The sequence below is a fragment of the Tympanuchus pallidicinctus genome, unplaced genomic scaffold (assembly GCF_026119805.1).
Source record: "Tympanuchus pallidicinctus isolate F22 unplaced genomic scaffold, pur_lepc_1.0 scaffold16, whole genome shotgun sequence".
Taxonomy (NCBI): domain Eukaryota; kingdom Metazoa; phylum Chordata; class Aves; order Galliformes; family Phasianidae; genus Tympanuchus; species Tympanuchus pallidicinctus.
In genome coordinates, this window is record NW_026294679.1 from 13538826 (window position 1) to 13557887 (window position 19062).

The window sequence follows — 19062 nt, forward strand, 5'->3', positions numbered from 1 at the left end:
TAATTTTGTGTAAAGTTAAAGAAGCAAAGCAGTCTTGCAATCTTCCATCTTATGTTTCTTTATTGAGTACCTTAACCTATTTTAACAATGACTTCATGTGAAAGTTATTAATTTAGCTAATTCTTCATTGGTGAAGTATTTTAGAGCAGAATATTATCTCTCTGAAGCTACAGTGTTTACGGTGTTATAGCTCCCGAGTTTACTATATTCTATGCGTTAATGTGTTAGTGACAGTAATCTAGTCTAGAAAATGAGCTTAGAGCATTCCAGATCCCCTATTATTCTGCAAATTTATGAACTATGTCTGGTCAACACTCCTAAACTTCTTGTGAGATAAAATTTATTTTTTTTACACTCAGAGTTAAACAACTTTTAGTTGGAATGTCAAAGATTTCCTTCATGACCTCCTGCACAAATTCAAGGAAGCATAACACAAATAGATACAATAGGGAAGAGTAATGTGAGCAGAAATTACAATGACTAGATTTTGATCTTGCAGCTGTTTTGGCAGAATCTTGATGTGAGTTTCTGCAACAGATTATTCTATTAAATTTTTTTTCCAATAACTGCTTTTAATGTGATTTTCTGATAAGATCTTGTGTGTGACTAGAGGACTTAACTGGTGGAGTGAAAGTGGTAAGATGCCTAAGTAAGGGTGGGATAGCAGGACAGCTTTATCCAACCTAGCATAGTACAGGTGAAGTCATTGTGTATGTCAATATAGGACACCATGTGTATCAGAGCTGCCATGTGTTCATGATTTAGATATTTTAGTCTTCATTGTGCCTGTTGCATTATCAACAACATAGTATTGTAAATATCTTCCTCAGATCCATTTAGATACTCAAATATTATTCATTTTGGTGAGAAGGAGCAAATATGTAAAATAAAGAACAAGCTCTTATCTTTGACACATTTCTGGGCTTATTCCTTTTTGTAAAAGGAGTGATATGTAGCATTAATTTTAATTCCCATTGTGGTCCCTGAGAGCACTCCTGTTTACTTCTCTCTATGTCACAGTGCAATTCTTTTTCCTTAATTTGTCTAAGAAAGATCTGATAACCTGCAGAATGCCTAGCTGCCCTGGGACATCAGGCAGACAGGAACTTGACAAAAGTGGATTTAAACATATACCTCTAATTTTATTTCATTAACTTATTAAGTGCTACATTAACCTTAGTGCATGTACTCTGCAATCTGACTTTAAGTGGCACAGGGAAACACACTCATGACCTTCTACAAGTGTATTAATTTTTGAACTTCCTTTTGGAGATCTAGAGAGAGTTCTTGGATGTGCTGGGTGCTTTGATTCATATTGGGAAGCAGGTTGGAAAAGAGCTAGGACAACTGCATAGTGCTGTTGCACAGCATACATGTTGAGCAACATTTCCTTACTTTGGAATTCATCCAATAGATCTTGGTATTTCAGCAAAAGCAGTATTCTCTTGATTATTAAGGGGAAAATATAATTGTAGGATGGGAATGAAGTAACGTCGAGAGATAAGCCACCTTTTCCTTTTAGAAAAAACTGGATTACTTCAGTGTCCTGTGGAAAGATGTCAGACTCTTTCACACTCTGCCTGCAGAGACTGTGCATATGTTCAATTGATGTTCTGCTTTACAATGGAATACTGAAATGTATGACAGGAAGCATGGTGGGATGGCTGAAACTGTTAGAGACGAAACCATCCAGACACAAGTTATGACATTGAGGACAGCACTTTCATAAGATTTCTTTTTTGTTGCTGGGAATGCCCTTTGTCCAAGAGGACAAATAATATTTTGAAGTTTTACCCTTCAAAAAAAAAAAAATTAAAATCTGCAAATAACAACAAAATTACTCATTTCAATATGGAAGCAGTCAAGAGAACTGAATTCAAAACACATCCTTAATGCTTAAACCATTTTATGGAATAAGCAAGTACTTAAAGTGATGGGGGAAATGGAGACTAGATGAAGAGAATGTTAAAGAGCACTGTTTTAAGGTCAGTTATTGTAAGAGTTCTGTACAACCATCTAACAGTTTTATCACTAATGACAATATTTGGATATGTTCATGATCAGTATTCACACCCAGCCATTAGTTTATCATAGACATACAGTTTCTTTAAATGGCAAAGAAATCTGTTCCTTATCTAGCATGGGCTGATAAGAAAATTGTTTACTTACTTCATTCAAAGCAGGTTGTATTACTTTGCATATTTTTAGAGCATGTATCACTGTACCTTACCAGAAGGAAGGAGAATGAAATGGTGATGGCAGAAGTCTGCCTCCATATACTTTTGTGAAATGTGGCACCTTCATACTGAGAAAACCGAACTCTGTGGCACATTGCAAAATTGTGCTGTACTGAACCTTGGTACAGCAGCTCTAGCTGAGATTGGATTTATCTGCATCTTGCAGTGGCAGTATCCTTGTCTCTAAATCCCAAAGTACAATAAGCTGTCATCTGACTGTCATGCTGCTTTTTCAAATTTTCTCCCAAACATCAAGATTAGGCCTCAACTAAGCAAAAAAAAAAATTTTTTTTTGTTGCTGGCATTTGACTTTTCACAAAAGAATTTAAATATTTTGGGTTTTTATATATCTATTTATTCACTGTGAGTTTGCATTATTCAGTGTAAGGCACTGCCAGATCTTCTATTTCTATGTCACATGGGCTGAGTTTACTGATTTACAAATTAGCTTATACTGTGTGGATCTTTTAGAATGACATCATGAAATGGTGTCTGAAACGTATCTAATATCACTTCCATGGCCTATCCTGGAGAAACAGCAAGTGGTGATACTGCTAGTGAGCTTTACTGTAACTGAACATCTTTAACAAATGTTACTCAAGAGATTTCATTCTCGGAATGGAAAGTAGAACACTACTACAATTCTAATTTACTTAAAGCAAAATGAATAATTATATCAATTTTGCCGCCACACTAAGGATTTACTGTTTGTTGTGGTAACAACTTACAACAAAATTCAGGCTGTAAACTATCATTAAAATTGGGTTTAATCAGGATTAACTCCCAGTGGGGGTTGGGGAATGCATTAAGTCTCCCTGTCACCTTTTAGCATTTGGGTCTGAGTTTCACATGATGACAGTAGCTCTTGGATTCCAGTACATTTCAATAAATATACTTCTATTGATCCAGCATAGACATTCTCTCTACAACAGCAGCATCTAAAAGAAGTTTATGTTTACCAAAGGAGTGCATCCTTGGGTTATTTTGGGTTTGTTTTAATTTGCTTGTCCCCTGACCCTCCTGCTTATTTCCTCTGGCAATAGCTATTCCTAGCGCATAAATGTGCTCTGAACACAAAGGATCTCTGCTCGTGGCTGTGACTTGAGAAGTGTAAATCTGTGATAATAAATATCCTGAACCAAAGAAAGACTATAGATGTTAAGCTTTTTTTTTTTTTTCTCTAGTGGTTAGTAGTAATAGTGGTTTGAAAAAGTATATACAAATGAGAAGAATGTTTTTTTGGTAAATATTCTTTTTTGATTTTCCTGTTTCCTTGTTGCACAGTTGGAAGCAGGAAGCTCTTTCTGAGTTTTGAGCCACAGTAGTCCAAAGGATATCCTTGTCTCTCTCCACCTCTATAAATAAAGTGGAAGAACTTTTACCCTGCCTTCAAAAATCAGTACATGTAACTTCTAGGCTGTTTACAAGAAGAGTCAGGGCTGCTTGCAAGCATTTGATCTGTTTGCCATAATTTGGAATTCAGAAATATTACCCAATGATATCTTGTGGGGTCTCTGACAAGCATTAGACATCCCACTACCCAGGGCCTTCCAGCACACAGGCATTGACTCTGAATAGCTGATTATTTATTCCAGATACATAATTCTAGCTGCAAAGGGAAGTATTGTAGAAAGATCAGATTTTGGTTAAAAACCAAAAACTTGCTTTTATTTCACAGCTCTGAAGAATTCTGGAGCAACTTACTTTTCTCTTACACTTGGAAAACTTTTCAGAATGCATACTATCCTAACGCAACCCATTATTTGTATGGGTAGGATGAGCTGAAATAATGCTTCCCTGCCTTGTTAGTAAAGTACAATGCCTTAACAATAGTGTAATTTTGGTTTAAGCTTCCAGGGATTTTTCTTCAAATGGAGATTCCTTTCTAGAACATCTGCTTAATCACTCAGACCAGTTTGCTGCAAGCCTGCACCAAGTGAATGGAAATATGTGATTTCAAGGAGGAGTGGTATCAGCTGGGGTGTAACTGTTGAACACAGGTTCCCAATTCCTACAGGAAAATGTTAAAGTGCTCAGATAGGAATCACAAGAGCGAGGAGAGGATGTCAGGCTTTTATATAAAACCCAAGAGGTTCAATCCATTTACTTTATCATGTGTAGGCTAAAGGTGTTTTTTTCAGCCAGGTCTTGACAATGGAAACATCTCCAATTGATTCATTAAATGTAGAACACAATTCATTGTCTGCAGTTTGAAGCTAATCACAGAGATAAGGTGCATATTTTCTAGAAATGACAGTAATTAACTTTTAAAGTGACTTAGGATTAGATTTTTGCTTGACTAGAAATGCATATATCAAAGTTGATTTTTGTTTTTCAAACTTCATATTCAATTTTTACTTACAACACAAACCAGGAAACTTAGTTTCTCTTCTGAAGGTGATCAACTGTCAGAACATCAGTGCAATTCCCGATTCCTAATAAATGTTCTGCTATTTGAACAAGAGTGAGTGTAAGTCTGGCTATGTTGAGTTCAGTGGAAATACTGTCACTAATTTAAATTATACTGCAACTTAACAATATTTTATTTGCCTGGGTGCTCTGAACACCCAGCAATATTTCTGGATTATGAATTAGGATTATGAATTGTTTCATTGGGAGAGGAAATCAAGGTTTCACTCCTCTGCAAACAGAGAAGCTAGAGCCTGTGTTCAGCTATGCTGCTGGCTGTGGTTCATGAGCTGTATGTGATCCAGAACATCCATTTGAGGCTTCTGAGACAGGAAGCATGAACAGTAGCATCAGCAGATGGAGGTGTCTGATTCTGTGCAGGCTGTCTGGAAACTCAGTGTGTATATTACCTCAGCAGAGTAACACAATGGTATGTAGGGTGCCATAGGCTGGAAATTTCTATGGCAAAATTTTCCAGCACTCTTCCTGTTGAAGAGTGATGTTACCTTTCCTGTCAGCACAGACAAGTCCTGTTCTATGAACTCTGTTACTGCTGTCCCAGTGGGCAACGAGGCTCGTACTGGTTGTTGGGCGCAGCCCTAAGCGTGGCCGCTTGCTGAGATAAGATTGAGGAGCAGAACTCTGAATCATTAATTTCAGCCTCAGATTTTGACTTTTCTACCTGCAGTGAAGGATGACTTCAAATATCCTTGATTGAGATGTGTCTACAGAAGAATTCTGTTTGCAGTTTCTTTTACAAAGGCATGGGGGTGTTCATAGGAAGCAGAAAAGGATGAAGGGAATAAATTAATTTTCTTCCACATGAACTGAATTTATTCAGAAGATATTTGTGCCACAGATGTTCTAGTTAGCATCCAAACAAAACATTCTCTGTAACTGTTCTCTCTGTTTTCCACCTGCCACCCAGAGATTTTTAGGAGGAAAGCAAACACTCCCATTACCCCTTTGTCTGGACAACACTGTTGTCCCAGGCAAGCACTCCCACTCAATTCCTACTAAGGGTGCAGAACATTACCTGCATTCTTTGCCTTCATCCTCCCCCCCCCCAAACTTGTGGGATTTCTTACTTCTGGACATTTATTTTTCACCTTTGAAACATGTGAAGTGATTCTGCTCCACTGATGCTTTGAAAAACTGCTGCATGTGCTGAAAGGCACCAGCTCTGGCTGCTGTTCCTTGTTTGTACTACATATGACACACGTGTCTTTGCCTAAGGAGTTTTGGCTTTGCCTAAGGAGTTTTACTTTAAGGCAGAAGAAGAAACAAACAATGCAAAGTTGTGACATAGTGTCGTCTATCCACCAATTCACAATGGGGACCAGATTCAGCCTGGTGGCTTCTTTAATGCATCATTGTTATTGAGTCAGAAATAAAATTGAATTGTACTTCAGGGAGAAGGTACACCAAGTATTGAAACACTCCTATGCTTTCTGTGTCTGGGAGGTTCACCAAGAATTTGAATCAACAGCAGATTGTACTGCAGAAGATTTAGGAGCGCTTGTATTTTTATCTCATTCACCAATATGTTGTTTAAGGGGTTTCAGCTCTGCAATGCTGTTAGTGGCTGACTTCGCATAGTAACATCCAGACCACTGCAGAGGTATCTCAGCTCCTACAGCGTGGCTCTAGGATGGCCCCAGCATCATGTTTCCTTGCAAGACTGATCTGAGTGATGAACAACAAATGCCAGCTGATCAGAAAGAGTAGTGAAACTTGTTTAGCTTTTCCTTACTCTTAAATCTATTGGGGGTGGGAGGAGGGGAAGTGGAGCATGTATCTATAGGGGCAAACCCCAAAATGATGAATGGAGATGGAAAGGAGTATGACAGAGTGGTGATGCTTTCTAGTAGCTAAAAGAACTCATTTTGGCAGTCTTTTTCTCTGCCCAAGGAAACCAAAACCCACCTTGCACTGAATGTTCAGGCCATTTATTTTCATAGGAAATGCAAACTGCCTCTCATGTTAAGGTTGCATTGCTGGGGGGAAAAAAAAAGTGCCCAGTTTGGGCTTAAAGGCAGGAGAACAGTGTTTCTGCCCTCTCAGCTGCAGTTAGATCCTGGGAATGAGGAGACCTAAATTAAAAGGAGCTGGTGGCTGGTAGTTTGCTTTGTTTCTAGACTTGATTATAAAACTATCCTGATAATATGTATACATCTTCCTTCTCCTCTTCATTCTTCTTGCAGCAGAAGTAGCTCTGTCCCAAGCAAAAACAATGTTTCATCCTGTCAGACTTGGGTGGAAAGGGGAGGAGAGGATAAAACATGAAAACAATTAAAAATGTTTATTTTTAATAGTGTCTGGCAGTAGTCAGAGTTTTTAAAACTATAAATAAACAAAGGTCATAGTCAATGATGAGAAACATATGCCATGCACATGTTTTTGAAACTATAGATAAGGAAAACAGATAATGAACAGTATTATATGACAGCTCTTTTTGAAAAGACTCATCAAAACTTCCATTACAATTTTCAATAGTAGCCAACAGCAGTTGTGGGCCCATTCACAGCAAAGAATGTAAATAGAGGTGCCCATGTTCTGTTCCTGTCCTTGTATTACCACTTTTGGATTTCAGCTTCTTTTCTTTTTATCATCTTGGAGATGGAAGTCATTGTCTGGAGTAGGTGTGCAAAATTCTGTGGGGCTCTGCCAGCCTGCAGCTCCTTCTGTGACAGTGCAGCATCCATAAATCTGCTCATCTGTGCAAGGTGAGGGGCTGTGCTCAGTGACGGACTAGCAAAAAAAGATCTGGCAAAGAGGACAATAACTAAATTTCTGATGTTCGAGTGAAGAGGAGGGCAACTTAAGGCCTCACAGCAATCCGAAAGTGGAAGCTGGTGTAAAGCATAGTCAGCAACCCTCTCTGCTGGGAATGAGTGCAGGGACACAGCTCCAGTTATCCCAGCTATTTAAGTACACTTGCTCTTGGCAATCTCACTTTGGAATGCTGTTTGTAAAAGGTTTCATACTTTTCTATTAAGCTTCTTAAAGGCATTGTGCACTTACAAAAATTCATATCCATCTGGTAAAGAATGTTTCCTGACTCAGTTAACACTGCATGCATTCCAACCTGTGCTGTTCTGTACTGTAATTCATTATTCCTGATGCCTTTGCATACTAAAAGAGTAAATTAGGAAACAGAGTGGGAAAACAGTGCGATTTTCAGGAAGATGACAAGTTCAGTTATTCTCAGAAATTGGAAGTCTTCATTAGAAACCAACCCCCACTAGGCTGCTTTATGGTAGGTTCAGTGTCCGACTCCAGTGGGACACAGACCTTTATGAAAGGAGATAGAAATTGTTTCAGTGATCATAGAAACATGAACTATTTGAGTTGGGAGGGACCTTTAAAGAACATCTAGTCCAACTGCCTGGCAGTGAACAAGGACATGTATAGCCAGAACAGGTGCTCAAAGCCTGTCTTTGCCAGTTATTTTTCTATATATTATCTTTTATTCAAACAGTATAATTAAAAAAAAAAAAGTTACAGTTGTTTAAGCAGTTTATAATTGTTTTCATGGTCTCCTTTTTGGATGTTAGCTTTTCAGAGTTGCAAGGCAACAGCTATCCAGTATCAGCATCAAGTACTGATATCACAAGATTCTGACATGGGTGGGATCATTTAAAAATGAAAATATTTGTGTAAATAAACTATATTATGCTTACAGGCTATTAATATGTGTAAATATGTATGCTTCTTATTTTCCATGTTTGTGATACTTTTAAATTGGCTTTTTTCCCCTCTTGCTGACATTTGCTGTTGTTGCTGTTCATAGTGCTGTGGCTGTCAGTACATTGGTTTGTCTAAATGCTAAAGGTTTTCTTTTCTCAAATATCAAGATGAATGCCATGAAAGAGCAATGCTCCACTTCTCCGAAAATGCATAGAAAGAATAAAAGCAAGCTCAAGAATTATTGGCAACTCTAGAAAGATACTGGACGTAGAGGGAAGGTGGCATCTAGCTGATATGAGAGAATGTCAGTTTCTAAACCAGCTTCAAGCTGAGGAAGAGAATTGTTTTGAGGAAAATATGAGCGCTCCAAAGGGACTTGAAAGAAATAATCTGTAATAGCGACTGACACAATTTCAAGTGGCTTGAAGTAGGAAATGATATGAAAATGGGAATATGCAGACAGGAAATAATAGATGTGACTTTCTGTGTGTAAGGCAACAGGGGCATAAATTTGTTTTGACAAAAGGAATTTTAGAGAAAGATGGAGGAGTGCTAGAATTCAGTTAGGCTGAGGGATTATTGATATTAGTACAGTCTTGCACAGCTGTTTGTGGTAATTGTAATTGGATTTGTTGGCTTTTTATGTTAGGATTTCTGTCAGTTTGGCCAGGAAAAGATGAATCTATTAAAATTCTTTGCAATTTCAAGCCTTGGTGTGGTTTATTTCTTTAAACTGTTCATGTATAAATAAGAGTTCTCACTTAGTCTTTGTCACTTTTTCTGTATCTTCACTTTTTTTGCCATTTAAAAATAAATTAGAACCAGTAGATTTGTTTGAAATATTTACTGTGCTGCAGTTGGCATCCAGATAAGATATGACATAACTGAGTGACAAGGAAAAAATGTAACAGGCAACACACCATTTGACTATCTTTAAGCATTTATAATGAGATTCTTATTTTTAATCATTAATCGTTTTTCATCATTAATTTTTAAGTATTTCAGACTATAAGTTACTTTTGCATGTGTTTTCCTTTTCTACTGTGAGTAGCAAATAGTGAAATAAATACAAATTATACTAATGTCATTTTAATTTCCTGGATGCATGATAGCAAGCAATCCAGAAATTTCTTGAATATCTTTGCCATTAAATTAACCAAAGAGGGAAATAATAGAGTAATAACTACTTTTATTTTGCAACACTTGTGTATTGTCACAAAAATGACATTGATTAAACTGGTGTTAATTCATCTGAGGGTCAGCAAGATTGCAGGGGGCTGTGGCATGTGATATCTGAGGGGAAGGGAGGAGAGCAGGGCAACTTCTGCCTGGAGAAGAGGCAAAGGAAGATCTTCTTGTCCCCTTTTGGTCTTTCTTGTGGAGACCCATGTGGAGTACTGTGAATTGGCCTGGGGCCTTCAGCACAAGAAGGATGTGGAGGTGTTGGAGCAGGTCCAGAGGAGGCATGGAGATTATCAGAGGGCTGGAGGTAAATAAAGTGGCATTAAGAGATGAAGGCTAGAATACTCAAGGGTATGTGCACTTAGTGTCATTTTGGAACAATTCTGGTCTGTTCTCTGTGGTGGATGAGGAACTTGGTAACAGAGTTGCATTGATGAACTTACATTGATATTTGTTCCCATGTAGGTGCCCATTTCTGTCTACACTTCTGTGTGTATGTTTCATATTGTTTGGCCATAACCAAAATATTCCTTGCCGAAGTCTTGGCTCAGCTTTGAGGAACAGCTTACGCTTTCACTATTGGCAGTCTTATAACTGTAAATGTATAAAATAACTGATAAATTGAACTGATAAATGTAAAAAATAACTCATGCAAAATACAAGAGGAGGGAAAACAATGCAACTACACTTGAGGGTTTCTTATACTGTAATTTCTCCATGAAAAACAAATAGAGAGGTAAGATGTTTCTGATTGTCCTGATGCAGAATAGCAGAGATGTAAATCCTGTTCTGTTGATTCCCTCTAATACAGCATTGTTCCCTACGGCACATTATTCACTGCTCTGATTACTCCAGCTCCAAATGACTCAGTTTCCGTATTTCCTTAAAAGATTACTCAATCTGCTAAATAGATTCAAGACTGTTTTACTGAGTGTCTGTTTCTGTACTCAGTTTTATTCAATTAATTCTAACAATTAGTGGCAATTCTGGACAACTTTGCTTATATTGTTCTATTATCTTTGTTTGAAAATTGTTAGTGCCTTGTGAGAGCTCTGCAAGGAAGAGGACTATCCCATGACATATACTGGTCATTGCATGAAGCTAAAAATTGCTGGGTACCTTCAGTGCAAGCACTGTATTGAGTGTTTTTATTTGCTGAACTTTTTTCCTCTATCACCTTGCAAATAACATCTTTTCACTCATTTCCAAGTGTCCCAGTGTAAACCTGCTCTGGATCATTTTATCTCCAGGTTACTGCACCTGTGCTTTTTGTAGGCTGTATCTCTTTTGCTTTTCTAATAACTTTATTGTAAAGGCTTACAGATATATTGTGGTGCTATGCTGACATGATAAATACCATGAGGTAGTGCCTGTTGGGTAGCGGTGGTGGAATACTGGGGTGCTGGAGGAAATGGAGTGAGAGAGCCATTGTTTCACTGCTGTCAATAAAGGGTCAATGTTCAAGGCCTTAAAGGGCTGATAGAGTGCCAACTTCTGGATAAGAAATAACACAAAAGCCCTGATGGTTTGTGGCTATTAAAGTTTCCATGGCTCTTGTCCAATACTAACATACGATTTTGAAATCCTGACAAAATTCAAATTGGCTTATTTACATTCTGCCTCCCCATATTTCCTTTTATTGTATAACACGTTCTTGTTACTTAATTGCTGTGTAATGTCCTGTGATGCTAAGCCAGGTGCTGCTGCTGTTTTGTGCTTGGGAACATGAACTTCAGATTTACATTACGTTTACATCAATTAATCTCCTGTATCCCTACTGCTGAATTCTTCTTATCGTTTATATTTATTCAGGCTATACCATTTTAGGATTATCTTACTAAATTTATTTACGTTCCTTTTAACATCTATACATCTCCACAGGCTGAAATTCCTCTCTCAAGTATTGTTGTAAGGACATGGTGTAAGCACTAAGATGCGCCTATTAAAAATCCTCAGCACTTCTGATACCCAGAAATAAAAATGCAAAAGAAAGCCATTCTCTTTCTTGCTAGGTCTAAGGGAGTTCATCCTTTGCTTCTGCTATTGAATCAAACAACTAAAGCAAAAAATTTAAATGAGAAGAAATTAATTAGTTTCATGTTTTGAGCAAGTTTTGGTTATGTGAGCAAACAGAGACCAGAACACATCACATGCTGGGTGCTGACCAGACCCAGAGGAAAAAAAAAAACAAAAACAAAAACACATGAGAAGTGGTATTTAGAAGTTTGTTCTTTTAACATATGTGCAATAATGTGGTGTAGATCTAGAGATTTTGGAGACATTGAAAGGCCAAAGGTCAACTGTAAATTAGAGAATCCTTACTCAGTTTCTGTTTGACTGCACAGACACCTAAACTCTTCCAGCGTCTTCAACTTTAGCATACATCATAAACTCAGTTCTGTTTTCTAGCCCTCTGAAGCCTGGGATCTCTGGCAGCTGCCACCAGCGTGAGGAGTTCTGCTGTGGTGGCTGCTGTCACCTGAAGCAGCAGTGAGACTTTTGGTGCCTGGGTCCAGTTTTTGATCAGACCTCTGTTTAGACTGTGAGGTCTCAGGGCAGGGACGTAATTTGTGCTAGTGAATCATAGAATTGCTCAGGTTGGAAAAGACCTTAAAGGTCATTAAGTCCAACCCCAACCTAACCATACTACCCTGAAATCATCACCCTTTTTCATATTTAAGGATAACTGAATCAGGGGAGTGGGTAGAAGGGTGAAGTTTTTTTATTTGTCATAAAGCAAGAATAAAAGAAGGTGAGATGAATTGGAAAGTGAAGTAGTATCTCTCCCTTATTTTTCATCTCTAATGTTGGAAATAATAGCTCCCTTTTCATTTTTACTGTAGACTTCAATAGATGGCTTCAATGTGAGTGTAACTGTTCTTATTCTTTAATAAAACAATAATCTTTAAAACTTTCAGGATCAGTGATTTAGAAAAAATGTTAAAATTCTGCTACCATGTGCTTAAGACTCAGTTGGACTGTAAAATTCCATCGCTCAATAAGGTGAAGACCAAATGAGATCCATGCTAAATTTCAATGAATAGGCATTCTCCACTTGTGCTTTTAAAAACTGCATAGGTGAGAGAATTTTCTGAAGTTAAAAAACACATCTGAAAATTGAAATGCTACATAGGTTTCCTTCATGATACGGAAGACAAGAATGTAACTGTCGGAGTGCTGAGTGGTCTCATGTAACACCGTCCGTTTTGCTGTCTGCCAGTATGCCCTACTCAACTTTGCTTTTAAAAATGAAAGAACAGAGTTTGTAATATTAATGGTTTTTTAAACTGACAGCTGTGCAGAACAAGGAAGTTTCTGATAGCCAGGAATTTCACAAGAGCACTAATCCTTCTATCACTTATTAATAAACTTAGTGCCTAAAGGCTCTAATTAGGTATTGGAAAGCAGTGATAACAATCATTGTAAATGTTCAAGACACATCCTCCCTTAGGGACAATAATATAATATTGTTTTTAAAAAAGCAGTATTTTCTTGAAATAGCTTTGCAGCCATGGTAGTATTACTAATTTTGGCCTAGATCCTGCTCTGAAAATGTGCATTGTGAGGCCCTGTCAAGCAAAACAAGGCAAGAACACATTTTTATGGAAGTCCTTGTTGCAAACTGGAGGTTTTGTTTGTAGAATTGTACAATCATAGAATATCATAGAATAACATTATCATGGAATCATTAAGGTTGGAAAAAACCTCTGGTTTGAGCCCAATCATCCACCTTCCACCACTGTTGCCCACTAAACTGTGTCCCTTAGTGCTGCATCTAGCCTTGAAGCTCCCTGAGCAGCCTATGCCAGTGTCTGAGTACTCTTTTGGAAGAGTCTTCCTAATATCCAACCTGAACATCCCTAGTGCAATTGGAGACATTACCTCTCATCCTATCAAGATTATGTTGAGTTGGAGGCTGACTTTCAGCAAAATGAACCAAGCAAGAAAACTGGGTAGCTTGGAGCCGACGCTGAAAAGAATTGCTATTTGTATCATGTGAAATACTATTGAGGAGTTCCAAAGTCACAGAGAGCCATAGTCAGAATACAAATGCAAACAGAGAAGGCAGCTCATTGACCTGGACGATGGAACAACCTTTGACCACCTATCACACTGCGTTCAGGCAGCGTCAATTGGAGTCGGACAGCAGCTTGGGCGCAGGCTGGAGCCCTATGCTCCCTCTTAGTCTGTGCTGACCTTTGCCTGTCAGTACTGGTGATGGGAAAGCAAGCTTTCCCACTTAGGTGCGTATGCTGTTTTGCTTAGGAGCCAATAGGACAGCTGAGGACTTTCCCCATCAGGGTCCCAACCCACGGCATTTTTCACCGCTTTCCCAACTCCTGGCTGCCCGGGTGCAGCACCCACCCCATCGCTGCGGGCGGACGCGGTGGCGGGAGGAGGGTCCGCCCAGCGCCGCGGCTGCACGGGCTGCGGCAGGAAAGGAGCGGCGGCTCCTCGCAGGAGGAGGAGGAAGGGGGGGGGTCCCTCGGAGCGGAGCCGGCCGCAGCGAGAGGCGCGGCGGGGCGGGGCGGGGTGGGCGCGGGAGGCGTGGAGGGGAGCGCGCTGCCCGCGGAGCGGCGCGGATCGGCGCGTGCCATGCGCGGCGCGGCGGCCGGGGCTCGCTCGCTGGCTCAGCATGCGTGTGCTGTGCCGCCGCCTCTGCCTGGTGGCCGCCGTGCTGGGGCTGTGCGGGGGCAGCAGGAACTGCCCCGACCTCATCGTGGACCGCTGCCTTTGCGCCGCCGAGCGAGCCAAGGGGCCCGGCCGCCCGGCACTGCGCATCAAAGTGGTCTGCAGCGGAGGCGACTTGGTGGAAACTTTGCAGCCCGCCGTGCTGCCCAACCGCACCGTGTCCCTGTGAGTACGGCCCGCGGGCAGCGCACCTGGCGGCGGGCGGCGGGAGGGATGTGGGGCGCGGAGGGACCTCTGGGCGCGGCCGTACCGCTACCGCAGGGCCGACAGAAGCGGCTGCGAGCCCTGCCCGGCTGTTAAAAAGTAGGTGCGAGTTTGCCTTTCTTTTTGCTTTTTTTTTTTTTTTTTTTTTTTTGTTTTGTTTGTTTGTTTGGAAACTCTTTTTGGCGTTATAGTCGAGCTGGGGAAGCTGGGCTTCCCCTGCTGTCAATTGCGTGCTGTTGTGTGCGGTGGGCTGGGAAACGTCAGTGCTGGCGACACCGACAGAGCTCGCCGGTACACCTTTATGCTAGTGACATGAAAGTGTCCCAGCATTGAATGAACGATGCTGGCGAACTGTGTGCTGTGAGATGAAGCAGCTTTCCCCTCCTCTCTTGTCTTCTCTAAATGAAGTTTAGGACTTGACATCTCCTCTCTTAGCAATGGTTTGTGTACAACCAATCCAATTGAAACCGACTCTCTGACACTGATCCGAGTTGTAACTCGGAATGACTCACAGTTCAGTGCTTTGCTTATTTATTTATTATTTCAAGTCGCTCGGAAATAGATGATGCTATTTTGTTGCCTGTTGCACAGACTTGAATAAATGCAGTGTGCTGTTCGTGTGCTGGTAGAACTTGTCACTGTATTGCCAAGTGTAGGTGAAAGTAATGTCCCTATAAGGGACCCAAGCAGTAACAGATCTGTGACACTCACCCTTTAGACTGTGCACATTTTCAACAGCTCTTTTACTATTGAATTTATTTCTGTTGACAATTCCTGCTGTGAACATCTCCACTGTTCACTGTGTTTTCTTTAAGTCAACACTTTTAGGAGACAACTGGTAAAGATAGTAATTTATAACAGCTGGGGAGCCTGTGCTGTAAATGTGCAGATGTGCTGCGTGTGCTTCAGTTCAGCTCCAGCTCTGACTGCTGAGTGACTTGGTGCTGATTAGCTGTGTGCTGATTGCTCATCCGGGAGGGCTTTGCTTGTTAATGTACAAGATGTAATAACTACACTCCCAGCTAAATTTAATAGACTTTTTTAGAATCGTTTTATGAGACCAATGTAAGTTCTGACCTAGGTGGTAAATTCACTCCTATTTTTGTGGCTTATATAACTGGCTTTATAGTATATACTCCCAAAAGGGTATAAAATGTTGACACAAACTTTTTTTCTCGTTGTTGAAAGATCTGCAGAAACTTTTACACTAGTGCATCTACAAAGGCTTTTGTTCCTAAGCATTGATTTACAGAGTTGTATTTTTTTTTTAAAGAAGCTTTTCCTTTGACTAAATACCAGTAGATGAATCCAGCTGACCAAAGGATCAACAGAAGTATGTATTCACTGCAATGAAAAGAAACTGAATTGGAAACAGAAGTGAGAAAAGATGGATGGAGGAGGTGGTGCGTGTGAAGTGGTAGGTGGGAGGATTTGCTCACTTGCATCTGTGCATCAGGGTACCAAAAGCAAACATGTTGCTCTTACTCTGAATAAGCACATTCCAGGTGACACTTGTTCAGACTTGTTAGGAAGGCTATTTTTTTAAACTCAACTTGCAGAAAACTGTGACCTGATAACTGGTTAGCTGTACTTAGCTGGGACAGAACACAGACGCCCTTGGTTTTATTTGTTGGGTTTGACTCAGAGAAGTATGCAATACATTGTGTCACCTAAATGTATGGTCTTTCTCTTACTGCCTCAGTTTTTTTCTTCCTCAAAAGCAAATTTAAAGCTGAGTCTTGAAGATAAAAAGGAAAAAGTTAGAATCTGAGTTAGAGATGCAATAATTTTCAGTAGTTGGAACATACAGATGACAAGTTGATTGAATGTGTCAAAGATTTTCCAGGAGAAGCTGTTTTTGATGAATGGAATTACACTTGTGAGATTTGGCCAGCTGAAAATAATGATAAAAAGCTCAAATAGCACCGCTCTTAGATTTGTTTTTGTAGCTGCATGGAAGACTTAAGCAAAAGAGAATACAGCAGTAGACACTGCCTATTTCCATTCAGTTTTATGGGCCCACAGAGAGAAAAAGAACTTTAACATATGGAGCATAACCTTTTGGATTGCTTTAAAAATTAAGAAATATAGAGGTGAATAAAGGAATGCACGTTCAGATACAGCACCCTTTTAAGAAACAGTGTAATGAATAGTAATTTTTTTGGCAGATTATATCATCTTTATATATATCATATAGGGATGCTAATTCTCTAGCACTGTTTCTTTTGGAAGGGAAAGTTAAAGCCAAACTTAACTGCTCTGCAAAGATGTCATAGGAATTAACTCTGTTGCATCTCTTCAGTCATTAAGAGATGAAGTTGTAGTTCTTTAAGTTTTCACTTACATGCTTGGTAATGTTGCTTGCCAGCAAATTTAGGAAGTTATGACTTGTTATTGTAATGATTTTTTTCACCCAGCTGACCATGGACCTCAGCCAAGCTCAGTGATTCTGGCACTTTATGGCATGTATGCACCAAAAGCACTGCAGAAAGTACTTCTGGAATTTTGTAGACAGTGGCTTGACTTAACATAAACTAGCATGAAGTCACCGGAGAAAAGCATATTCTTGACCAGTTGGGACCAATTATTTCTAGTGGGGAAGTACATGTAGTTTCTTGGAAATCAGATATATCAGATGAATACTAGAGCCATTCAGTGCTGCCTGAGTGCTTCAGTGCTACAGCACAACACTACAAATAAAATATAAGCTGATACAGGAACTATTCCTACCCTTTGATTTATATTAAAAAAGAAAACAACACAAAGAGGCTTGTTCTGTGCTCTCTGTTTTACTGGCTTTCTTTAGTATTTTACTTCTCTGGAAATGGGATTCAAGTACTTGATCTGGATTGAAAGGAAAAAAAACCAGCTGTATCTTCACAAAGTATTCATGTGTGTTTTCTTAAAAGGAATTCTAAACTGTATTGATTTGTAAGAGGTATTTTTATGCCTTGTACATCAGTGAGAGGGTAGAAGATAGGAGTTTCTTTTCTTGATTTCCATGGAGAATTTTGTTGTGGCCTCGCATAATTATGGGAGCTCCCCAGATTCCTCTCCATGGGTGTGGACCCAACAAGGAAGGATCGTATCCCTCCATGGTAATAGTTTTCTCAGACACAACTGCATGTCCGAATACGTGGGAATTCTTACAATGAACCAATACTTTAGAAATTATTATTTTTGAATCGTGTGATTGGGTTGTGAAAGTGTAGTACTAGAGAAAATGAATGACTGCATTTTTTTTCCTCGAATGTTCTAATGAAAATGTTAGGTTTACATTTTTGATTGAGTTGCTGAAGCTGGGGCTCTGCAGAATAAGATGATAAGACCAAGTTTGCCACTTTGTTTGCAGTGCAGGAGTGCTATAATTTGAAATTACAGGGAATAGCAGTTAGGTTTTGTTCTGCGTTATTCCACGTACATAGGATGCTATACCTGTAGGTTACTTACTAGCTGTACTTTTTTCCTTTATTTTCCTATCGAATGGTGCCAAGGAGTTTAACCTTATAGTTCTTAGAAGTTCCCATTTCATTACAGTTCTTGATATAGCTTAGTATATATTTTGAAGTTACAAAGGTTGTCAGTTTCTCATAGCAACATTATTTTATTTTCCCTCTTTCCCAATTCCAAAGGAAGTCTAACATATTTGGGAGAATGTTTTTTTTACAAATTTTGCCCAGAGATATGCCTGGGCACATCTGTTGTTTTAAATGTCATTGTAGACATGAAAAAAATTAGGGTATTGTATGGTCATAGCAGCTCTTCTATATGACTCTTCATGTTTATGTCTGTGTGTCTGTATTTTTGATTGTGAGGTTGTCTCAAACTCCTCAGATTCTCAATTTCAGAATGGGGCTACGTGACTCTAGTGGAAACCCATAGGCACAATCCGTACAGCAGGCATATTTCCATCCTCAGATTGCTTTCCAAACATTAGCAAGCCTTCTGAAAGCAAAATTCACCCTGCTTTTCTGCCCCCAAATTTCTTTTATGTCACATTCATTTATGTTATGTATATTGCTATTTATTCTATCTTATTATATTACTGTATATTTTCCATGTCCAGTCCTGAGTTTTACACTTCTATTTTACTTCAGCTTAGGATACATAAATATGATTTAGTTAATGTAAGCATCTTAGTGTAAAAATATATCTAAAAAATGGTTTTTTGTCCCTAAGAGCTTAGACTTTAAGCTAGCCAAGGCAAACAAAGCAAGAATTGAGGGAAGAATGAACAAAAAATATTATTCATTAGTTTTATCTCCCCATCTTAAAACTTGATTTTTTTTTTTTTTTAGTGCTGTAAGGTCTCGCGTATTGTTGCTGGTTTCCAAATAACTGGATTCATAAAGAATGTAGGGTAGTTCTCATTGTAAAGGTTTTCACAGACTTTTTCACCTTAGTTAACTTCCTGTGTTCACTCAAAGTGCCAGAAAAAAAAATAAAATACAAAAACCAAGTTTCCTGCTCCATTATTGATGGATCTATACATATTTATGCATGCTTTCTCCAAAAGCTCTTAGAAAACAAAGTCAGTTTCTTGTGAAATAAATTCCTATCATAAAGTAAATTGATGCAGAAGGCATGGAAGGTCTGAGAAGAATGCTTGGGAAAGGCAAAACTAAGATAAAAGAAAAACAGTAGAGAA

General features: G+C 39.2%; 1 protein-coding gene across 1 annotated transcript in view; it reads left to right on the plus strand.

The window, feature by feature from the left end:
- The first annotated feature begins 14097 nt into the window (after window positions 1-14097).
- LOC128077672 (adhesion G protein-coupled receptor A3-like) overlaps window positions 14098-19062 on the plus strand; it is a 252454-nt gene continuing 247489 nt past the window's right edge. The window contains exon 1 of the mRNA XM_052677159.1: window positions 14098-14375. Coding sequence (XP_052533119.1) covers window positions 14155-14375 — 221 coding nt within the window. The 5' untranslated portion in view covers window positions 14098-14154. The remainder of the gene's footprint in view (window positions 14376-19062) is intronic.